The 25878-nt window shown below is 39.3% G+C and overlaps 1 protein-coding gene across 1 annotated transcript; it reads right to left on the reverse strand.

The window, feature by feature from the left end:
• Positions 1 to 478: 478 nt before the first annotated feature.
• LOC116675171 (interferon alpha/beta receptor 1) lies at positions 479 to 15648 on the reverse strand. Its single transcript, XM_032507196.1, has 7 exons — positions 15615 to 15648; positions 13960 to 14074; positions 13231 to 13400; positions 11568 to 11713; positions 8767 to 8908; positions 3532 to 3674; positions 479 to 2456 (listed from the first exon to the last, which is right to left on the reverse strand). Exons 1-7 carry the CDS (start codon positions 15631 to 15633, stop codon positions 2349 to 2351), a joined length of 843 nt encoding a protein of 280 aa, XP_032363087.1. The 5' UTR covers positions 15634 to 15648; the 3' UTR covers positions 479 to 2348.
• Between the last annotated feature and the right edge of the window lie 10230 nt (positions 15649 to 25878).

Here is a 25878-nt window from a genome sequence, read left to right on the forward strand (position 1 = left end):
TCATCCACACACCATCTGGTTATAGGCCTCCAAACCTTTGTAGGATTTAAGGTCTGCACCGGTGTATGGGCTCGGAGAGAAAAGCAGGTCGTTGACTAGCTATATAGGGAAATGCAACTGAAGGAAGAATCAGTCGTCACCTAAGAAGAGGGAGCCAACTCGTAGGGATTTGCATCGCCAATAAATTGTAATTTCTGGAAATATTGCGCCTTTTCTTGAGGTCCAAGTCCTTCCCTATATGTCTTCGCATCTTGGATGCTTTTCTTTAAACATGGCTACATTCACTTAAAGTATCCAAAGTGCACAATCCTTCACTGTACTTTGTTCAGTTGTTTACACCGAGTGCCTCCAATATGGCCACGCATCCGGGTTACTGCCCAGAACGTGATGTTGATGAAAAACCCCTATAGAGGAGGACCGAGTGACCCAGCTGGCCTTCAAGAAATGGACACATCCTTGTTTATGGGGACAAATCACAAAGCTTTCAGTCTTTACATCAGTTATTTATTTTGTGTCGGTGTCAGAACAGAAAAAGTCCCAAGGCCAACAGGTGATCTGAACACAACATTAAACTAACTGATACACATGATTTAACTCATCGCCTCATAGAACATTTATGATTTCATCAAATTCAAAGAAGTAAAAAAACACACATGGAAACGTTGACATAGGTCGGTAAAAACCATGGATGCAGTCAATAATGGCAGCGCCGGACAAGGGCAACATCATGATACTCAGAAAATCTAGATCTAATCTATATTCAATGAATAACAATAACAGTACAGAACACCTGAACACACAAATACCTTACCACAGAATGGCTCGATTCATATGTCAAAAAATATCCAGATCACAGATGAGTGATTGAGGGAGTTTTGGTAGACTACATTTAAGGATTTGGGGGTTTTCAAATGCTTCTCATAGCCATACAATGGCAAGGTACAACGGTCCTCTCTAACTCAGATACTTATTGCAATATGCTTTTTAATGTCACTATTCTTATCGATAAATGTATCAGCGGTGCTGGTTTGTAATCGGGAAATGTTATTGCTTATTAGCGCTGAAATGTCAGGTTTTATCGGTGATCCGCCCCCACTATACCACCCTGTGTCCGCCTGTGCTTACCGGGCCATGACCTCTCGCTGCACCGCTCTGCTCGCTGCTGCTGGGTCAGACTATTCACATTTTTAACATCTCTTATCACTATACAGATGTCAGTCAGCTTCATTTCACCTTCAGGCAGAATGAGACATCCAATCTTACAAGGCTCCTGGGTTGCACAAACAACCGGAAAGCTAAAAGCTTTTTCCAGCCGAAACCCGGATAAGACGGAGGTTTTAATCATAGCGCCAGACAGCGCTATCCCTCCAATTAAGCAGAACATTGAACCTGTGTCATCTGGGGTCCGGCCTAGTCTAAGGAACCTTGGGGTGACAATTGACATGTGGGGATAGAGCTGAAATTAAAAATCAATTGCTGACATTAGAAGAAACTCATTAGAGGTAAAAACAGGAGGGTATACACCAAAAGAGCAACACCAGAGTTTGGTTTGCTGAATGTGGACTGGACTGTTTAAAGTGAAGACAAACTTGTTTAGGCTAGCTTTTGGGTAACCTATGTCTTTTATTTACTGATCATTTTATCGTTTTTTATTTTTTCTTTATTCTATTCTTAGACTATTTTATCTATGTTTTATCATCTATACACATTGTAAAGAACTAACCCTGTTTGTGGAAAACACTGTATAAATTAATTTTACTTACAAAGCTAAGGTAAAGTATCTGTGTGTTTGTAGGTGGTTTTATTAAACCAAACTTAGTTAATGCTTTGAATGTTATCATGTGGTTTGTTAATGCCTAGGTGCAACAAAATGGAAGTGATACACTTTCAAATAAGCTAAAGTACCACATTAAACATTATGAATGTAGAGCAGTATTCTTGGCTCAAAGGAAGGCCCTGTGAAAAAAAAAAAAAAATATATATATATATATATATATATAATATATATATATATATATATATATATATATATATATATATATATATATATATATATATATATATATATATATATATGAGACAAGGTCACACTGTTCCTATGGGAGTGGGGGTAATAACAGTGTGGAGCCTTTTCAACTTGAGTGGTCTAGAGAGTGATTCAGTCTTTTCATTGCTCCCTTTTCTCTCCTAGAAAGAAAGCTAAATGAAGATCAAATTAGACTCTCTTCCCAGCAATTTAGTTTGAACTAGAAATCAATTTGTCTCTTACACTGATTCAAAAAGTATGGCTTCAATGTATGGCACATATAACAAGGCCACAAAGTGGGGGAGTAGCGCAGAAGCTGCTTTCAGTTGCTTAACTCCTGAGAGGAAATGGAAGAAATAACACAGCACTCCTCAGTGGGGCTGCTGCTGAAGATGGAGAGGTGATGCTCAGGAAATGGTTCCAGGAAGAACTACAGGAGAAAAGAAACAAAGTCAACCTTATTTAGATAAAGCAGTTACCTTGAAGATACTGTAGGCAATATGCACACTGGTAAGAACTACATGTGACCTGCTGTGAATAACCTCATATTTACTCAAAGCTGTCAGTATGCTGGTGATCCTTTTCCTGTGTTTGTATCTAGCTTATACTTTATGTTAAGCCGTCTACACATGATCAGCAGTAAAACCGCTCTGCGCTGCCTGTTCCATTGTTTTTTCTCGGGGGGGGGACGCTCTAGCCTTGGAGTGGCACACTGCTCTGAGTTGCCGAGTTTTTTTTTTTATAAATAGTCATCGCATTATCGACTCCCTTAATATGCACATATAACAAAAGACTCAAGACAATTGTGTAAATTGAAAGAAAAAATGTAAGAAAGCTCCAAATTAAAATGCAAATGCCATTTTTTTTGTGGTGTGGTTTCTTAGTGGTGCCTTTTATATTCAATTCAATGTCCAATTTGTTCAATAGAAGAATGTAGGAAATGATTTCCTTTCTTTTGTTTTAAATTCAACAAGCAATTTTAGTTTTTATATATATTTTTTTATATTCTGCAATATATTGCAATTTATAACCTTTTTTCCCAACTGCAAATTTTTCATCAATTTCACATGATTGCCCAAAAAAGGAAACTTTGTCAACATGTTTTATCTAAAAACATAAACTTCTCTGTTTGTTCATATCACTTCAATTTTATTGCTGCGAAGAGTGATTGTCCAGCAGACGAACTGACTATATGAACACATATATAATAATAGATCAATACTTGGCGCCTGTGTATCGATACAGTATTGCCACGGAAAATATTGCAATAATATGCTGTATCGTTTTTCTCCCCCATGGCTAATATTTTCCTAATATCATGGAGCCCTAGTTGCCGCTGCCCATTCAAGGTGCAACCAATTCCCGAAGCATCGATGGCGTTGACCTGCGCTGCGCCTCGTGGTCTTACCTCTGACCATGTGTAGCGCTGTCTGACACACACAGTGTATACACAGTGTGACCCAGTGATGTGTGGTGAATGTGTTTATCAGTGTGTTGGTGCTCACATCTTCTGGGAGCTGGTAGGGCGGTCGCAGCCACTGCTTGATTCTCTCAGTCTTACAGATGAGGAAGTAGGCTACCACAGGAATCAGGCCAAGCAGGACCACGATGAGCACCACAGCTATTATCACTGTTTGTCCTTCTTTTTCTGGGAAATAAACCACACACACACACACACACACACACACACACACACACACACACACACACACACACACACACGTCAAAAAAGAACAATACTGCTGTTTAAAAATCCAAACAATCTAAACAATCCTCGCATCGTCTAATAAACTGAATATACTTTTAGCTATGTTGTGTACCAACAAATAAACTTCACTGCTCTTAATTTGGCGCTATATAAATAAATAGAATTTATACAAGCTACTACCAACTTGTCAGAGCCATATTACAAGTCTAGAGTGAGTGTAAAAAGAGACTGTTTCTGTAGAATATTCCACAATTTGTTTCTGACTGAGAATCTAAAAATATAAACCTGATTAATCATGATGACGAATGATTAATCTGTTGATTATTTCCTCAATTAATCAATTAGTTTGGTCTTTAAAATGTCAGAAAATTGGGAAAAATGACGATCAGTGTTTTCCAAAGCCCAAGATGACGTCTCGCTCAAACGCAGATATTCAGTAAACTAACAGAGGGGTGAACAAACTAGAAAATATTCACATTTAACAAGGTGGAATTAGGCTATGTTCAGACTGCAGGCCTTAAAGATGAAGTGAACTGAAAAACTAACTTTTGATAACTTGTTGGTTATGGTAATTCCAAATGAATTACACTAAAAAAATTATTTAAAAATCATATAGCTTTTTTTAAGCAACACAAAAATTGCATTTGTTAGTATTAGAACGCTGATAATATCGATGACGTCACTGGCATGGTAGGACCTGCGAAGGTATATAGGCATCGGCTGCAGCACATAATATACACACAAGAAAAAGTCATTTTAATGGCTCGGATTACGCATTTGAGCCTGTGAGGGACAGGCCTGTAGTGTCTGACTACCACCACAGGGAGGACAATCAGTTTCAGGCTCCACTGAAGTACAGGATCGCTTGGGGGGGGGGGTGACAGTGACCGTGACCGGTGTGTGTGGGTGCAATTTACTGTCATGTACTCTCCTTTATTGTCTCCAAGAACATTATGCATTTTAGGAAATAGACTGCTTATATATCGTGTCCATTTAGAGAAAATAGAAAAAACATGGTTAAGGTCCTGTTCGTTTACGAAAATAGAGGCAGATAAATGGAAAATGTAATTGGACGCATTACTCTAATGGGATCGCTTGTTAGCTGCACGTAGGAGAGTTACCCCAGTTTGACCAAAGATGCGCGGAGGAGTCACGAATTTTGCGGAGTTGGCAGATTTTTACAATGGAACTAGCAGCTGTTTCTGCATCAACAATGTGCCCTGAGACGGCGAACGTGAGCTAGCTTCAGGGTGATTAGAGAGGGACGTTGGTATCTGTGGTTTAGCTAGCGGCTAACATCAGCTAGCTTCAGGGTGATTAGAGAGGGACGGTGGTATCTGTGGTTTAGCTAGCGGCTAGTAAACGCATTATTATGGGTCTGTGATATCGTCGGAGTCTTGGTTTATTTCTACAGTCTGTGGTCGGAGTGCTAGCTTGTGGAGTTTGTCATAAGAGCTGCCATCGTATTTAGCTGCTAGCCCTTTCCCTCGGTCGGATCGTTGGTATCTAGCTTGGTGTTGTGTCTCAGTAATGCCCAGTGTGTCAGTCTCTGTTTTGTTGAACGCTATGAAGCCGACACGTTGGGCTTTATTTTTGTAAGTGAATATGTTCGTGTTTTGTGTATGTGACAACAACGTTACACCCAGCCCTTTGCCTAGTAGACTTCAGAGTAAGCTGACAACCGGTAAACATACCGCTAACTACCTCTCTGTCCTCTGCCTGCCGTGAGCGTTTCAGCGCCCTGTCTGCGGCAGGTAGCATCGGGGGTGTTACTAGCCGGTGGGTTATCGGTCTGCCCTGAACTGGAGACTGCAGGCCTCAGGTTTCAGTCTGTTGGACTTAACCTCTACAGTGACGCTGTTGTGTCAGAAGCACAGCTTTCCAAATAGTCTGTCGCTAAAAAATGCTCCAGACTGGAAATCCAGGGGCTGTCGGAGGGCTAGCCCGTTTTAAGGCAGCTAGCTGCTAGCCATGACTTGAGGACTGTTTTTTCCTTGTCAAAGGTAGCCTGTGGAAATGTGTCGTAACCCCAGCTGCCTTAGCCCTATACAGGTCCTTACTGCAGCCAGGGGCAATACATTATGACCCCCCTAGTCGTCTTTCTTTCCGTTTCCCAAGCCGTATGTCCGCTAGCCTCCGACTCTTTGTATGCTGTTCCTATGGCTGCGCTGCTAGTGCTAGTTAGCCACGGAGTAGCTTACCATGCCAGTGACGTAGTAGATTGTGGAATTCCAACATGGCGGCGCCCATGTTACAAAAACAACACTTTCAACTTGCCATTTTATCCCTTTTAACAAATTCACCCATTTTAATAATAGTACCAGTGAGAAGAAATAAAACACATCTGTTATATCACCATTATTAAAATTCCAGTTCAGTTCCTCTTTAATGCTCAATTCCAATTTTTTCAACGTTTTTTTTTTTTTAACCCTCATGTTGTCTTGGTGGTCATTGTGGCCCCAAATTAAATCTTTTGCCATCAAAGTGTTTTTTATTCATCAACTGCGGTAAAAATAATGGTGGTTGTTTACTACTTTGCTCTTAGAACCGAAAGCTGATGTAGAAGAGGTATCAGATGTGCAGCAGTGAATCTATTATGATGAAGATGAAGACTCAACGGATAAGGTAGAATCTAAACAAGCCACTATAGTCTCCAATTGATGACGTAGGTCCACTTGACCTGTCTGATTGGCTTTAAATTTCAATGTTAATGTGTTTGAATGAAGTTGTTATTAAAGGCTAAATACAGAATTAGGTAAAGTATCCACTAAATATTATTTAAATTACAGTAAAAACCAGATGGGGTCATTTTGGCCCCAGAGGACAACATGTGTGATTATGGGCTGTAATTAAAAATATTCAAATGATTCAAAAACAGCTTCCTCATTTGACATTTACCACTCTGTGGTAAGTCAGATAGTCAAAATAATATTAGGTCAAAAATAATTCATAGTTTCATTTTATTTTTTTACTCAAAAACAGGGTATACTTTTATGTAAACAAGGTCTATTGGTTCTAAATTCCAAAACAAAGGGAAACATGTTTAGTAGTGGGTTGAACTGAAGTAAGACGAAAGGTAACACAGAATTGATTGACAATTTATACTGTATACTTAAAATACAGTCAATACAGGGGGGGTCATTTTGAGCCCAGAGGTGACAAAAGGTGTAAGGCATTTGGGAGGACATTATGAGGGTTAAATGTGGCCCACATCAGACTCAAGTACTGGGCACGGCCTAAAAGTGAGCCGCATGCACAAACGTGGAACAGTGAAAACACACCGGGGGCTTAAGTGTTGCGTATAGCCTGCGAAGCGTGCGCCTGGCAATTCATACCGGATGAGGATTTCTGCGCGCCGACTAACAAAGCAATCCATCTCCTCTTGGCTCTCTTTCTCTCCGACAGAAAGAGAAAGGATATGTAAGGAAAACTGTGGTAACTGTAGCTTATATGTGGCTGTGAAGCGATCCTTCTCCTCTCGGCTCTCTCTGATAGAAAGAGACAGGATGAGTGAGGAAAAGTGAGGTGACAACTGTAGCCTCTGTGTGTGTGTGTGTGTGTGTCTCTGTGTGTGTGTGTGTGTGTGTGTGTGTGTGTGTGTGTGTGTGTGTGTGTGTGTGTGTCCGTCCATCTGTCAGGCTCTCCCTTTGTGTGCCTGACAGCGTGTCTTGCTGTGAGAAGTCATGACCGCCAAAATCATCAATGGCTGTTGATATTTTGAAATGAGTCTATTTTTGTAAAGTATCCAGCTACATTGTGGTCTTCCTGTATGTGATTACCTGCCTGGCTCGAGGCAAACTGGTAGAGCTATATATCGATATTGAGATATGAGACTAGTTATCGTCTTACATTTGGATATTGTAATATGGCGTGTTGTAAAGTGTTGTCTTTTCCGGGTTTTAAAGGCTGCATCACAGTAAAGTGATGCAATTTTCTGAAATTACCAGACTGTAGTTGTAACTGTTCTATTATTTGCCCTTATTTGTCTTTACTGATGATTATTTATCAAAAATCTCATTGTGTAAATATTTTGTGAAAGCATCAATAGTTAACTCTACAATATTGTTGCAAGGTATTTGGTAAAAAATATCGTGATATTTGATTTTCTCCATATCAACCAGCCCTAGCGCCAGGTGTGAATGGACAGATTGGATAACATGAGAAGTAAAATAAAAATAACTGCTTATGCGCCCGGTGTGTTTTTGCTGTAATACAGCATCATGAGTCACATGCAACACCCTGTTCAATGCTTATCAATGGATCCATTAAGAGTCCCGTGGGTCCTCTTCTTGCGTTCACATTCACACTATGCCTCATTAAATAACTCTGGATTTGGCTATTATTGCATGTTACAACTTGTAAAACATAATGATTTAAATGTTCGGACTGGTATATTTATATACCTTCCTCCATATAAAGTCTATAGGAAAGACGTTGCAATTCCACCGTTGACCACTATGCCCATGTCTGCATTAAAGCCTGCTTCTGTTCCTGGGGGCTTGCTGTTTTCGACACAGAATTGTTGACAATGGTTGCCAGGGTCGCATGAATGCAGATCTGACTGTCCAGACTGTCCACATTTTTTTAAATATCCAACTTGCAACGGTTTTGGACCACAAATGAAAGTGGCCCAAATCAGAACTGGAAATGATCGGATGCCATGTGACTTGGGATGTTTACACTATCATAAAAAAATCTGATATGAGCAAAAAATGGGTCACTATTGCCTGCAGTTGCTGAAACAACTTAAACCGATTACTTATCAAAATAGTTGCTGATTATTTAATAGTAGACAACTTAGATCTCTTCCTTACTGGTGCTTTCATGGAAGGTCTGATATTCAAGATTTAAGATTTAAGATTGGACCGCCACACACTGCCTGCACTTCATTGCAAGATTGTATATGGTTCTATATTGTGGACTGTGTCAAAGCAAAACAAATACAAGCAACCCAGCTTATTTGGTTGTTTAAGGTCTACAACATTTTTTGCATGGCTCAACTTAGCAGCAGAAATGTCAACCATGGTCTTACTTGATTCTGGGATGAGCTCACACTGGGTACAGGTGGCCAGTCCGACGGGATTACGAAAGTAAAGGTACTGCACCTGTACACAGTACCGCTGTCCCTCCTGCAGCTTAGAGATGGTCACGGAGGCCACAGTATCTTTATACTTCTGTTGAAGAGGGGACAGCGTTTACAGAACATTAAGATATATTAGAATCAGAAACGTTTTGTTGCCACAATAAATACACTTATGTGGAATTTGCCTTGGTGAAAGGGGCATACATAAACAAACAAACAAACACAAATACTAAAACGGTAATATAAAATAAACAATAATTACTGAATAAGAAAATTCTAGTGTGGTTAAAACTCCCTATTAACGTTACTTACTGTGCTTGATTTACAGCTAATGTACTGTATGTCATTCAGTACAATAACAAACAGGAACAGGAAGTGCTTTTATTTTGAAGTAGCTTACATGGAAGTTGTATGTTGTGTACTTGTGTGATGAGATGAACTGAGACGCTGCAAACAAGCCCGTCATGCTTAAGGTTGTTCACTTTCTTGTTTGTAAAACTGCAGCATATTGAACAGTAAAAACAGGCGTTTTGGTTGGCATTTGATGCCACTACACTACAGCTGGTTCTGTCCATAACTAGTAACATTTAGGGATGATTGCGATGATTGTCTCATGAAAGTAAACTCAATTTTAAAGATATTACATATATTCATCCAATATTGGCCGTTAGCTGGAAGTATCCTGAAACTCTAACAGGCTGTTCTTGTTCCACTCTGCCTTGAAACCAGACATGCAGGCAGCTAGCCAAGAAATGTACTTGGTGCTAAAAACTTGTATCAACCTGCTAAGGGTGTGTACAGAAAATACTTTATGGATATGTTGAGATAAGGGCTGGGTATCCTTTTTCTTTTTTTTCCTGATACAGGCTGCCTAAACCTACCCTTTCCCTAAACCTTGTATTAAGACAACCATGACAAAAAAAATCACCAACTTCCTCTTACTTTCTCTGTGATTGCTCATTTTTCAATAGAGTTAATCAGTTAATACAGCGGATGACATCCATTTGCAATTTTGTTTGTTTGTAGGACGACTTCAAAATTATAAAATGAAAGTGAATTTGGTAGTATTTTTCCCCCTTCCACAGTCAGACTGATGGCAAAAACATAAACACTGAACAATTCACTATGATAAAATCTGCAAAAATCATCACTTACTGTGCAATATTTTTTCTCATGACAAATGCAATACCCCCCTAGTTCCCCTCCAGTTGCAGTATTCATCATTTATTATATTTTTTGCACTCTTTTGTAAACTGTTTTTTGTCTTATTTTAATGTATTTATTGACCTTGTATAATGTTTTTCTTTTTCAGTTAGTGCGCTTTTCTTAGCCCTAAACTCTTTTTACTTGACTCGAAGAGCCTGCATAAGAATGTGCCTGGACTGTTTGATGTATGCACAAATGGCAAATAAAAAATCTTGAATTTTAAATCCATTATAAATATAGGTGATTACGGGCACCCAGATTGCTCAGTTGGTAGAGCGGGTGCCCATATATAGAGGTTTACTCCTCGACACAGCGGGCCCGGGGTTCGAGTCCGGCCTGCGGCCCTTTGCTGCATGTCACTCCCCTTTCATATCTGTCCTGTCAATTAAAGGCCTAAAATGCCCAAAAAATAAATAAATGTGATTAATATAGATGATTACAAAGAGCAGGAGGGGACTGAACAGAGGTTTCACCAGCAGAGATGCTCCCATTTTGGTTTGTTGTTTGCTGGCCAGTTGAAAGGAAGAAGAAGAGATTTAACTTTTTGTTTAGTGAGCTAGGAGACTGTTACAACCATGACCTGACAATGCTGCTGGGTAACATTTCCAAAATGAACAGTGTGAACATAGATCACTTACAGTACACGTTCAACAGGAAGAAACAGCATGTGTACTTTTGTTAAACTAACAAGGGGCTCTTCTCATTTCTCTTTTATGTGTCTTCTCAACTTTTCTCCGCTCTCCTCAGTCCTCCAGTCTGTGAGCCAAAAAACTGATCTCACACGGAATCTTGAAGGATGTCTCAATTCCTAAAATGCATCTCAAGGAGCTAGGAGAGAAGGCTTGCAGGAGGAGCTATAACTGAGGATGCACAAATCACATTCTGATAGTGGGCTGATACTGACTCAGCGGCTGAATCGGGTATCGCTGACAATGGAGCCGACCTATTCTACGCATTTCTATGAGTGATTACACGTTTGTGCGCCACGTCATGCTCAAGCAGCAAGCGCCAAGAGGCGGGCTTTACTACTTTACCACTTCCTTTCATGTTTTGATGCCAGCAGACGACAGCAGCATCCAGCTCCCTGTCTGTTAGCATGTACACAACTCTGTGTAGTCACAGTAAAAACTATAAAATAACACAATGTCCTTGACTGGAGTTGAACTAGGTTAACTAAATGTTCACCGGACTTTACTGACTCTAACTGACTGTAAATAAGAAGCATTAACACTTAATTTAGCCTGTATATTGCTTATGCTAATCGCTTATTTTTGGCCCTGCAAACCACTGATTTTTCTGCTGTCTCAGCCTGAATTTTTTGTTGTCGTTTTTTTAATTAATCACTTGGGAGTTTTATGAATGTCAAGCAGAATGTATTTTTATTTTCCTTTCCTAACATAAAATATTTACACAACAGCCGCCGTATTTAGCATCACAGAAATTTGTTAACTTGGGCAAACATCTCAGGTGGGAGGGACTAGGACGCAAGGAGAGGAGGAGAGGATGTACAATCTGAGAAATGAGAAGAGGGGAGGGTTTCTCACCAGCAGGGGCTCTCCTTCCTTGCCATAGTAAACCCTGTGTTTTGCATGAGCTGCATATTCCAGAGCCAAACTATGGTTACTACTCAAATTAACCGTCAGGGAGCCGGGCCGGGGTGTCAGACTGAAGTCAGGGGTACAGGAGTCACCTGGAAGAGCAGAACACATATGAGTGTTGACACAATCAGGACACAGCTAAGCCATCTGTCCTCGACCAATAAACAAAACAAATAAACCTCATATATGCTACTGGTCAAAAGTTTGGGGTCACTTCGAAATTTCCATTGCACTCCATTATTGACAGAATACCAGCTGAGATCAGTTGCATTGTTTTTTTTAACCAGGGCAGCAGTTTTCAGATTACATTATGTGCTTACATAATTGCAAAAGGGTTCTCCAATGTTTTCTCAGTTAGTTTTTTAAAATAATATCAGATTAGTGAACAGAATGAGCCTTTGGAACATTGGATGCATGTTTGCTGATAATGTAGATATTGCTTTAAAGATCGGCTGGTTTTCTGTCTAAAATTGAGTGGTATGGAAATTTGTAAGTGACCCCAAACTTTTGACCGGTAGTGTACCTCAACTTACAAATTGTTTACATACACATAATGTTTTTGCCCTTATTCTGAAAAAGACAATATTTGGATTAAGCGGTTTACATGGCTAATGAAAGTGAATAAGCTGAGGCCGTTAACTGTCACAAACTGCAGTAAAAACCCTGACTGATACTAATAACACCATCATATCCCACACATCTTAATCAGAAAATGCTAGGTGGAAAAAGGCCTTTTTAGAATATGCTGTTTACATGACCCGTATCAAATTTGGAATACTGGGCTTTACAGCACAATAGTGGAATATTATTGTGCATGTAAAGATACTCTAACTTTTACTGAAGTTATGAAAACTTGCTATGGGTTTGTTAGCTTTTGACACTTCACAGAATCTGAAAAGGATTTCTTTTCACACTTTCAAGGAATTTGCCTTTGGTGCATACCTAAATATATTAAACATGAATATGAGATACACAAACAAATACAGAAACAAATATGTACATATAACTTTTTAACATTAAGAAAAGCGCGCGCAAGAGAGAGAGCGAGCGAAGAGGACGTATGGATGTGGTTCATACACCATGTGGTTGACACCATGGTTAGGTTGGTTAACACTTAGAATCTCACTATATGATAGAAAGACACATCCTAACTCTGATTTTACCTTGACGTAATTGTAAAGGTTTGCACAAACTATGAAAGGCTAGAGTGGTTGCGACGTTATCACACTGATATTTCATTTCATACAGTGCAATATTTAATACATTAACCTTTCCATTACTGTGCAATATGTATTTACTTAATATTAGTACTTAATCATTTCATTCCATCACTGTGCAATATTATTTATTGAGTGTTAACACTTACCTATGCTTATTCAAGCTGATTTATATATGTATACTTGACAGTCACTACACTTTATATCTTTGACTTTATATTTTTGATATTTTATACTGTTATATTCTTATATTTTTTTTGTGTCAACACTGCAAAGGGATTGCTTTAATCTCGTTGCACAAGTACCGTGTACTTGTGTATAATGACAATAAAGGCATTCTATTCTATTGATGCACACGGCCCTATTGCCACGGCAGCTCGTGGTTTTCTTACCATGTCTGCTACAGGCTTTGACTGATGTTGAGGTCAGCCCACTCCTCTCTGCTTGTACACGTAGCATAACACAGCCGTGCTCACCCTCAGCTTTGGTGGAAGTTACATTACAGGAATTTGAAGACATATGGACGCAGGATGGCACATTTGTCCACACGCCGCTGGAAAAGCTGAGGACAAGGAACAATCAGTCTACAGTCGGATGTGATTAACAATTTTTACATTTAAATGTAAATTCAGTGTGGAAATACAACACTGTCAGCTGTGTTACCACTTATTAATAATTACTCTAAGCAAAAATGAAAATGCTACAGAAGGGAAAGATAATTTAATAATAGCCTGGCATATGTCCAGACAAAACAAAAGTCGAAATATCATACTAATTTTCAGCTTCAGAATTGTATTTTGGGGAGCTACAAGAATATGTTTACGTGATTTAATGTTGAATGTTGTTTCCCCCCCCCCCTCCCCCCCATACTGTGTCTGAAAAACCTGTTTTCACCTTCAGTTGAAAACGCTTTGCACCTTTGCAAAGGTACTTCGTAAGTCGTGGGTGGAGATACTCAGATAGGGGGCGGTATTTTCTAATAAGCCTGCATGGGACAAATCTGAACAGCTACAGCTTAAATTTACCCAAATGTTTGTTCACAAATCACTGAAAAAAGAAGTCCTTCTCATGCAGATTGTAGAATCCCACAATGCAACAGGCACGATAGCATCAGAGCTCACCTGCTGTACTGAACAGTGTAGGTAGGATCTCCCTCCTCGCTGGAAGGAGTCCATGTCAGCAGCCAGTTATTAACATGGATGTTCTGTGGCGGAACTGGTGGCAACGCAGACAGTGCTGAGAGAGATGGGAATTGACATGGACAGAGAAGCGAATGAGATGATTGCTTTATTTAGACACTGTATGCTTGAATACCAAGCAGCAACCTCCAGTGCAATAAAATTAAAACAATCCAAAAGAAAATGGATTACCACAATGGATACTCCCTGTTGGATAAGACAGGAGTTATAGGTATGTAATCTGGCATTGCCAAACCTCTTGCCATAGCGCTGCGAAGGAGGGTCAGTCCGGACGGAGCAACGGTGACGCTGCAAAATAGACTCTGGAAGGAACTTGTTTAGGGGGAACGTGTATGTTCAGAAGTACTTTTAGTCGAGACAACAGAAAACTCAGGTTGGACAGATTGTCGAGCTAACTGTCTGGATTTACGCTGCAGAGATCTGAGGACCAGGTAACCATAGCAGCAAGATCCTGAACAATCCCGGAAGTGGAACGTTGTGGATATAGACTAGGCAACGTCAGACACTGCCAGATGGCAACGGCCAGAGCATTTCCATTTGTATTTCCAAGGATGGCAAAGGCATTACCCGCCCTACTCTTCAAGGCATGAGGAGTGAGACTGGTTAGGGTAGGGATACCATGTTCTGCCAATCAGAGGAAGAGTAGGGCCTTCACCATCCTATGGAAAGAAAGATCACCACAAGGAGCCCCTAACTTGAGCTTATTTTGGCTCTTTATTAACCTACTACGAGTGACGTAACAGAGACCAACGTCCATATATTATATATAATTTGGGAATAAACATAAAAAAAAAAATCAAAGATTTTCTTGTTATCATCACTTCGGTTATGAGACGCCCGTATGAGATGCCCAAGAAAAAAAAAAAGGAAAGATCAGCCATCTCTTTTCCTAGGGGCAACACAGGCTGCCATTAGGAATGACATTTCGGACACTTTGGTGTAAATGTGACAGCGATTCAAAGTGTTCAGATGTATAATGAAGTGGAAGCATAATTGGTGATCAAGCTGTTCAAAATCATATAGGTATAGTTTTTACTCTCAGAGTTCAAAATTGAAATGAAATTAAGTGTGTTTAATGGATTCACAATGCCCTTTATGATGAATCAACAATAACGTCTGTAATGGAGTCTGCCCCGCTATCTAAACAGCTGTTTCCATAGTAATAAAGAACGGCTAAAGACTAATGGTAACGTTAGCAGCTAACGTTAAGTGCGGGTGTTTAGCTAGTTTTATTTACAGTCTAAAGTGTTTAGCGAGCGTTAGCTTGGAGAATTAGCACTTTCATTTCTCTCACACACACACACCCCACACACACACACACACACACACACACACAAACACCACACACACACACACACACACACACACACACACACACACACACACACACACACACACACACACACACACACACACACACACAACACACACACACACACACAACACACACAACACACACACACACCCACACACACACACACACACCAACACAGGATGTTGCCTCACAACTAGAACCAAGAAGTAAGCTTAGGTTAGCCAAAAACCAAATCCCACTGTGAGGCTTACTAGCTACTTACCTTGGACGACGACTAGCATGAACAGACACTGGAAGGCATCTTAACAGCGTCATTTCACAGCGTCCCGACCACATTTGTCACCATAGCAGTTTAACTTATAACTTATTGTCGTTGAAAGCAATAAGACGCCACTTCTCCCGAAACCTGGAATTGACGACAGTCTGGGAATTCCTTGTTTTTTGGCAGCTTCCTGAAACGCCTCTTAAAGGAAACGTGACATATATTACGCACCAATAATAATAGTATTAATAACATAATAAATAGTATTAAAATGTTGTTGTTGTTGCTGTCATTTGATTGCTACGACCATATGGTAGTATCGTACTCTTGGAGCTAGACAGTTTCAGAAAATAAAAACATTTCTACAAACCGTTTTATAGTATCAGTTGGTTTCTCAATCTGTCTAAAAAACCTTCATTGAAGTTGGCTGTGATGATTTCTTTTGACTAATGTATATTTTTTGCCATTTTTATCTGACAGTCCAAAAGAACTGTAATTTCCATTTTAAGAGAAAATAATGAAATATCTTCTGTTAAAAATTTATTTGATTAAATAGCACACACGTTGTTCAAATTTGTAATTTATTTATTTTTCAGAAATGTAGGCTGTAAAGATTATCAATGTTTACACTAAAAAACACCTAAAACTGTATCACTGGAACATTTCATTTACTTATCATAGCTCAAAATCATGGTGAACCAGAGCAAATCAATAAACAACAGCATTGGAACAAAAACAAACATCACCAATATTTTTAAATAGAAAACATCCCATTAATGAAAAACATGAATTTGTTTAAAATTGCACATCATTTCTTCACTGCTTTCTAAATGCTGAACTAGAGCAAACTAGTGAAAACTAGAGCAAACCATTTATGTATATAACTTTAATATAACAGTTGAATGTAATGTTGAATAACAGATAAAATAGGCAAATCAAAACTTTATGCTTATATGCTATTTGCTGAACCAGACCAAACACTCTGTACTTAAACGTTACTGTCATGTGTTGTTATGTCGTAAATCCATGTACTGTCAAACGTAATCTTGTGGTTCTGTTGCTATGGTTACTAAATTTACAAACCGAAAAAATGATACCAGGATTCTATTTTGTACAGTGTGGTGAAAATGATGGGTGAAACCCAAGGGACAATGGTTCACTTATGAAAAATATGGAAATGTGAATAAATATCGCAGTAATAATTTGTATAATTGAATTGACATTTTTTAAATAATTTGTTCTTGAAATTTACATTATTTAAACATTTAATTAAGAATTAAGCAAGGTTGAACATACAAAGTCTGGCTTTGGGATAGAGGGAAAACCATGCACAAAAGGCCTCATATCATATAATAAAAAGAATGATTGAGCCCTGATACATTTTTTACAAGTTCCCCTTAGGGTGAAGTAAGTTTGACAAACAGAAAAAAAGAATTGTTTTTTAGTTTTTATTATTTCATCCAGGGACAAGAAAAGTACCATCGTTAAAGAATCACCCATTTATGGCCATACATGGATGCATAGGGCTTATGCGCCACTGTCGCACTAAATGCTTGCTCTGGGGGGAATTACTAGAAATGTTGGGGCTTTGTAAATTATAGAATGTGGTCCAGACTCACTCTATCTGTAAAGTGTCTCGAGATAACTTTTTTTATGATTTGAAACTATAAATAACATTGAATTGAATAATGGGTCGAATGTGTGCCATGACAATATTCCCCACTTTCCACCCGCCGCCTGGACAAAGTGTATTCATGGAGTCATGTTATTTATACCAAATTTTGCTCGTGACATCTACATGTGATGGTAGAAATTGAGATTTTGAAAGACGTCATTTTTCCAATCTTCTACCTTTAGGTTCCTGTTCTGAGCTGACAGGAGTGGGACCCACTGTGGTCTGCTGTTGATGCCTATCTTCTTCATAGTTCCACATATTGCTCTTGAGATAACGTCTGGCTGTCACCTTTTTTTGTCAGCCTAAACTGGTCTTGTCCTCTGACGTCTCTCATTAACAAGGTGTTCTCACAACAGCACTGCTGCTCACTGGATGGGTTTTAGTGTTTGCACCATTCTCTGTAAATTCTAGAGACTGTTTTGGTCAAGCACCCAGGAGATTAGCAGTGTTTGAGATACTCAAACCACCCTGCCAGTAGACAAGTCTGGATGTATTGAAAGCATGGATTGAGGTTTTGGAAGCAAAGAAGGTGCAATGGGCAATGTTTTTGAGGTAGTGGTACATGGGCAGGAACCAGATAAAACAAACCGTCACGTCCATATTGTACATTTCAAAAATTAGATCCTGTCTAAATGATTTCACTGCTTTGATGCTTGTAAATGCTGCCAAACTTTCAGAAGCAATTAGAACTAGAAAAGCTAGAAGCTCAACTGTATGAAGTGGTAGATGATATGTGGCTCTCTTCTTAATAATTATCTTATATTGTGGAATGAAAACTGCAGCTCCAGTGCGTCACGTCTGAGGTTTTTTTTTAACCATATGTACATTTCAACAACTTATCTGCTAAGTGCTGCTTAATAATGCTGCACTATATTCCCAGCAGATCTCAGCTCAGACTTCTTTCTCAATTTCAGTTTGATATTTAAATCTATTAATGGCATCACAACCAGGGTGGAATAGCTGAAGACAGGACTGTTGGATTATATTTTATATTCCAATCCAATCCACTTTATTGTATAGCACATTTTACAAACACAAAGTTACCAAAGTGCTGCACAGAAAACTCAAACATACAAAACAATTATTGTAAAATATTGTAAAAACAAAATAAGAGCATCGGGTTTAAAAAAAAAAATAGATAAAATGAATAATATACTAAAATACAGTAAAACAATAAGAGACATCAGAGGACCACACAACTCACATGGAGTTTAAAAGCCAAAGAATAAAATGTGTCTTAAGGCGAGACTTAAAACACTCAACTGTTGGGGCTGTTCGGACATGGAGGGGCAGAGCGTTCCAGAGTTTAGGTCCAACCACAGAAAAGGCCCTGTCCCCCCGAGTTTTAGTCTTGTCTTGGGGACCACCAGCTGGAGCTTGCTCTCTGACCTCAGTGACTGCGCTGGCCTATAAATTAGGATGAGGTCCGAGATTTATGTTGGGGTCAGTCCATTCACAGCTTTAAAAACAAACAAAATCCTAAAATGAATCCTAAAACGTACAGGAAGCCAGTGCAATGAGGCAAAAATTGGACTTATATGAACGCACTTTTTAGTTCCAGTTAAAAGACGTGCTGCAGAATTTTGGACTAACTGTAAGCGTGAAAGTGCTTTGTGACTTGTACCGATATAAAGTGCATTACAGTAGTCTAAACGAGAAGAAATAAAAGCATGTGTAGCTTGCAGCAAAACTGTTACTTTACCATATTACTTAAATCTATGTTCCTGCCTTTACACTTCCTATCGTCCCAAAACTATGAACATTTGATTGTAAGGAAGGGATGTGGAAAAGGTGCCCGGTGCCTTTTTCGGTGTGTGTAGTGTATTGTTGTGTTTGTATGTTGTCATCTGTGACATGTGAGCATGTTGAGCAGTTTTTACCTGTGAGTAATGCTCGTCTTTCCAATACAATTTAAACTGTTTTTACAAGATAATTATTATTACATAATTCCATGTGTGGAAGGATTAGATTATGGCATTAGTAATACATTAATTTTTTTTTCTAAACAAGCACATTTGATTGCATACTAAAGCTTAACTACTTATTAAAAAGCTTCCTTGAAGTGCTGCCTACATTTTACATGATAATAGACTGTCAAAGACAACACAAATAATACATGAATCAATGTTTCTGGTACAGTACATTATGTTAAGCTTTTACAGTTACATAGCTGTGGTGCTAACTGGTTTCTTTCTGTTCTAGACAAACAATTCATACACCTTCACAACCCAGTGCTTCATCTTTTCTCCATCACGTCACCTTCTAAGGTAAGACAGTGTCAAAAAAACTTATTTTGGTAATAAATAAATCATAGGTTTCTGCTTTTTGCTGTCTGGATGTAAACTTAGTTTTTTTTAACACAAGGTGTTTAATGATCACTTGAAATTGATTCATTTCACAGGGTGAAACCTGAAATAGGAGCACAGTTTTTGGCAGTGTGGCAATTAAGGAGCAAATCATTTTATTTTCTGTTTTTCTTAGGTTCCCAGTGTCCAGCTGTGTTAAGACAGCATTCGTTATTTAGGATTAGCGGACAGTATTAGAGAAGGTTAAATTTCATTTTTATATAGTAAAAATAGTAAAGGTTGGACTAGTTATCAAAACAGTTATTTTTGCATTAGTTCTTGCAATTGTCATTTTTTCGCATTTCATATTGCTGTATATCTGGTAAATTTGTCTTTGTTTAGGAATCCTTTTCCTCATCACAGGTTTACATCTTCACAGTAAGTTACATGAAACCTCCTTGAAGAGCGGTATTCTTAATAAAGTACACTGGACAAGGCTTGACTTGGCAGATCCAGTCCAGATCAACCCACCGGGCATCAACAAACGCTACATAAACAATATACAAGCTTATTATTTGTCAATTGTCTGCTTGGAATAGACTTTGTATTAGTTGATGAAGTTTAGTAAACTTTGTATTGTTATCAGATGGCAACGTCCCCACCAGCCAGACCGGTCCCATGTGTTCTCCATCTAAAACTGCATTCATTTGGTGTTGTCATCTGATTCCTAAAACGCAGACAACCCAAGTCCCAAGTGGTAATGTGATGCAAGGTCTTGAGTTTCATAAATCATGTGTCATTTTTATTAGATGTCCAAACCACAGAGAGTTCCACGGTAAAGAAGCTACTGGATCTCCGATGATGCACCCTCCTGTTCTTGTTATCCAGCTGAAAAGGCAGGGTTTTCCCTAGACAATTAAAACTTGTATCTATTACACACAAAAATACATATATAAAAAAATTATGACTAAACAATAGTTTAAATTGCAAAAAAATTCTGACAAATCAAATAATTTTATATTAAGAACTGTAAAGTGCTTAAAGTATTGATTATTTACATGGAGTCTGGTGGTTTAGGATGCATAAAGTACTGATTATTTACACAGACAGACAGACAGACACACACTCACACACACAGACAAGCTATAGACATTTTTCAACATACTATAGTACGCCTTTATCAATTTTTGACCTGCTATTGTATAAGATTTCACGAATAAATAAGCAGCAATAATAGTTAAAAAGATTTGCTGCTACTTGTCTCTGACAAATCAATTTATGGAAACTCTGTGACAGCCCCTGTTACTGTTAACAGTCTTCAAATTTAAAATAGTGGCACAGAGAGACAGTCACATATGTTGAAGAATTCTTTTATTATTTTCATGTAAGAACTAAAACTGAATTAATTAAATCTATCAGTGATAGCAATAAAAAAAAGTTTTGCCAAATCAACCTGGCACAAGATGAGTCACACATCAGCACAAGTATTGAGACTCTCAGGGCAACTCACAACCAGAATGATGTGAGATACAACTGCTAGGGCTGCACGATTATGGCCGAAATGATAATCACAATTATTTGATCAATATTGTAATCACGATTAATTATCACGATTATTTGTTGATTTTAACCATAACAAATTTTATTATCACATAGGCTATTTATAACTGCATTCACATCCATATTATGCTACATTCTTCTTATGTTGAAGTTGTATGTTGTACATACATACAGCTGCAACACATGTAAATGAAAATTTGCTATCTGAAATAAATAGCATAGGATAATAAAATAAAATAAAAAATGTATCTCTGAGAAAGCTCCTTCACTTGTTTTTTAACAATAACTGATTAAAAGAGCTAGGGAGAGAGGGGGGAGCGATGAACGTACTCACAGAGATACGGCTGACTCATTATGAATAATTATGAATGCACGAGTCAAATGGGGGTCAGCGGAGTTACACACCTCGTGTGTATGAAATGTCTGTATCATCACTGCGCTGCATTTCATGAACTATGATATTCTGGTCATCGGTCTCATCTCGCGCCCAGGTCCAGCAGGCTCCGTCTTACACTCTGAATTTAGTTGCATTCAATAACCTTTTCTGTGTTTTTCGCCTTGGCCGCCGGGATAGAGTTACAGCAGAAACACTGGTACAAATACTAATAATTGTCTCTCATGCTTAACAATATACAGCTGTGTTAACAATTAAAACTGTAAACAAATGTCAGAAGTGACAACCACAATGTCAATTGTAACAACCACCTGAACAGAGGAAGCATGCCATCTATTGCAATTGCAAATAAACTGGAACTGGCAGCAATCCCACCAGAATTGGTTGAATTTAATGTGCTTGAAAGACAGCTGATTGCCAAAATCCTACCATTTGCCAAAATAGTTGCACTGCCCAAAGGACAGCAAAGATCAGTACATTGTGCTGTTGTGTGTGTACTATCAGAGGCATCAACAGTGTTGCAGATGAAACTTAAAAGACGCATCAAGTAGAAAGGATATCAGCACTTCTACAAAGTGAACATTACCAATGTCCCAGCAGGACTAACCAAACTCAAAGAGATCCATTTAGAATACAAGGTTGTATCTAAAGATGAAAATGCTAAATTTAAAAATCTTCCAGATGATCAGCAAAGTGATGCAGAGGAGACCCAACAAGACGACCCAGATGCAATTACTGCACATGCTGGACAGCCCAGAAACCCAGAAGGAGAAATGGTGTCAGAAATGGGAACCAGTGCAGATGCAAACAGTGAGCAGACTGACCAGTCAAAGACCCAGAAAATGAAAAAGAGGAATTGAGACCGGGTCTGGCCCTGGACACTTGCATGCAGCCCCAGACCCTGCAGAGGAACTTCTATCATACGGTTACGGAATATCCAGCATTGCACCGTCCCAGGTAACAAACCAGTGGCTTCTTTTCCATACCAAAACTAGAAGCAATGGCCTTCCCAGTGCAGTTTCCCAAACGGAGAGAACACATTAGATGAGGTCAGACAAATGAAACTAGCATGTACTTCAATGCAAGGCTGTTCTCTGTTGATACCCGTTTTGCAAGTGACCAGAGTCCCCTATTCTTCTCCCAGTTTGTGACAGAAACCCACTTGGCTACAAACAGCATGTCAATCCAACTGCGTAAAGGCAAACCGACAACCAGATATGGACGGAAAATTTCCAGCAGAATGCTTAAAAATAAAGAAGATGTGGAAAGACTGATAAAAAACAAAGATGAAACACGCTTCATGCAACCTTTGAGAGGCACTCCAGCCTATTGGGACAAAACCCTCAGAGACCTCAATGCTATGGTCAGACAGTTGGGAAAGAAAACATTCTTTCTGACCATTTCTGCTGCTGAAATGAGATTACCTGTGGTCATAGAGGGAAAAAAAGCTCAAAAAGGTGAACAAGTTGACTTTTCTGAGCTTGACTGGAATGCAAAATGTGACATTCTACGTAGGGCTGTAATCTCCCAGTTGACTAGTCGATTTATTCGTCGATACTTTCTGGCTCGACCAAAATTCTGATTCCGATTTTTTGCCGTGTTATTTCATCAGGTGGAAGTATAGACCGTTACGGTCTATGGGTGGAAAGCACTTATTTCTAATGGGGGTGTTTTCAGAGCATCAGTGTTTAACAGGTAACAGTCTGTCTTTAGAACAACCCCCTTGTTTTCACTATTTTTGGATTAGCCCAACCCACTGGGGACAGATTGAAGATAGAACTAAAAAACCTTGTTTTAGTGGTTTGATGAATATTTATTTAATTGTAAGTGTTTAATTTACAGTCAGTCCTCCTCAACTATGTCAAAGACATCGCCAGTGTGGCAGCATTTTACAAAAATAGATAACGGAAAAAAAGTCAAATGCAAAGTTTGCAAGCAACAGTTTGCATATCGCAGCTTGACTACAAAGATGGCATTTCACCTAAAAACGGTAAGCTAACTTTTCTGCGTTAGGTTGCCCTGTCTGTTTTGAGTAGGCTATATGAACATATCAGAATTGGCATATTTTATAGTCTAATAATCGTTTTATAACTACCGGCGCACCCACCCGCAACGACCCCCCCAGATCCCGCTGGATGTTAAGCCTCTACAATCCAAGGCAAAATTATCATCACAGAGAGAATTGTCGACTTTATTGCTCAGGATATGACAGCCATTGCTGTTGTGGAGGCTGAGGTTTTAAGAACTTGTTGATATACAGCGCCAGCACGCCACACCACACCTCAGTGCGAGGAAATGCACAGCGCCCTGATGCAGCGCTGTCAGAGCCGACAGACGGGTGGCATTTCAGTGCAAAATAATTAGGTCAAAACCGTTTATTATACTGCAAATAGCCTACCAGGACAAGTACTGCGGGACAGTACAGCTTTGCTCAACCAGGCCATCACTTTCCACCTGATGTCCTACATATCTTTGCAACAAACAAAGAAGTTAATGCGAACAATTCTGACACAATGGCTGCCCTCCATTCTGACTTTGTAAGCATCAAGGCAGAGGTCTTTACAAAAGACCCGACCACAGGGGAAATGATGCAGCAAGGATCCTTCAAAGGCACAAAAACAGATTTGCCTGACACCATACAACACGGAGTGCAGTTTATGGTGATAAGGAACCTGGATGTGGAAGATGGGAAGGTTAATGGGACATTTGGAACAATTGCCAACATAGTGACAGACAAGCAAAGTGGACAATCGCCAGTGATGCTGATTGGACTTCAGCTGGACAGTACAACCGCAGGACAGAAGTTCCGCCTTAAGATACAACGGGCATCGGATAACTTGGTCTACATAGAGAGAAGTGAGGAAAGACTGTGCAAGAAAGGAGTGGTCCAAAGGCAGTTTCCAATGAAGTTAGCCTTTGCATGCACAGCTCACTTCCATCTCACATTCAGGACATTAAGTGCTACCATGAACTAGGACTTTCCGATATGTTGTGCATTACAGAAACACATTTGTCCGGAACCTTTGTCTCACCAAAGTTCCAATTGGAGGGATGCAAACGTTTGAACGCAGCAAACATGTCTCCTACACCAACTATCCCGACATGGCCAAAAAAGATGTAGGTTAAGTCGCAGTGTAGCCTACTGTAAGAGCCACAATCAAGCAGAGGCTCGAATGTACATGCAAAATGTGACTGATCTTGAGTTTGTAGTTGTCAAAATTACGGCTCCAGTGAGTGCAGTTGTTGTAGCGGTTTACAGACCACAACATTTTAGTCTTGGTAAGGATTTACTAAACATGTAAAGCCTCTTGGACTCTTTAGACCTGATGAATCCCCAGCTCGTCATTGTTTGTGGGGACTTTAATAAGGACCTTCTCTGTAGAAGCAAAAAGTCAATCCAAGAGTTGTTTCAGTCCAGAGGCTATGGACAACTTGTCACAATTGCAACCATAGAAAAGCAGATACTGATTGATCAAATTTACATATCTCAACCACATATGTGCCTCTAATCAGGTATATTGCAAACCTATTACAGCTATCACAATCCAGTGCACTGTATTTTAACTTTGTGATAACCTTACAAGCAAACACAGCCACTGCTGACATTGTAGATGTGTCATTGGGTCACCCGGCCACTTTTCTATCTGGTTTTAAGTTATTTCCTTTAAAAAACTGCCAGGCGTTCTGGTTCTGGGTCACGGCAATTATTTTAAAACATCACAAGACACATGGTCTATGGCAGAGGTCACTGATAGGCAGACCGCGGTCCGGATCCAGACCCAGCCACTGTACTGTCCGGACCCGGATCAAAACCAATACATTGAGAATTATTGACTTTTGACGGAGCGTTTCTATTTTAACATGCGCAGCCTTTCTAATATTTATGGTACTGGTTTAGCACTCTGGCACAGCCCAGTACATTCACAGACCAATAATGCGTTGTAAATCATGTCATGTTATGCTATTAAGCCAATCAAATCTGTGCATTCCAATAACCACTGCAACTCGAGCAAGAGTGAGATACACACACACACACACACACACACACACACACAGACACACACGGAGAGACTAAACGAAAGACAGACGTTTTACATGGCATGCTCTAAAAAAAGAAAAGTGGAAAGCTTTCAATCAAGAATCGACAGATTCTTGCATGTTCATTCTTCCCACAGGCAGTTCAAAACCTGTATGTCTCATATGTTCAGAGAATGTCGCAATTATCAAAAGCAGCAATGTGAAGCGCCACTATGCGACAAAGCACAAATCTTTTGACCAAACATACCCATTGACATCCGGACCGAGGCCACAGAAACTAAAATAAATCTAAAGCCTGATTTGATCAATCCG

The sequence above is a fragment of the Etheostoma spectabile genome, unplaced genomic scaffold, assembly GCF_008692095.1.
Source record: "Etheostoma spectabile isolate EspeVRDwgs_2016 unplaced genomic scaffold, UIUC_Espe_1.0 scaffold00001610, whole genome shotgun sequence".
Lineage (NCBI taxonomy): Eukaryota > Metazoa > Chordata > Actinopteri > Perciformes > Percidae > Etheostoma > Etheostoma spectabile.

What these genes read in the sequence shown, in the direction of transcription:
- LOC116675171 (XM_032507196.1), bottom strand. An exon ending in CAAAGCCTGTAGCAGACATG is followed by an intron (nt 11,714 to 13,230) that starts GTAAGAAAACCA and finishes CTGCTCTTCCAG; the next exon opens with GTGACTCCTGTACCCCTGAC. An exon ending in CCTACCAGCTCCCAGAAGAT is followed by an intron (nt 2,457 to 3,531) that starts GTGAGCACCAAC and finishes TTTCTCCTGTAG; the next exon opens with TTCTTCCTGGAACCATTTCC.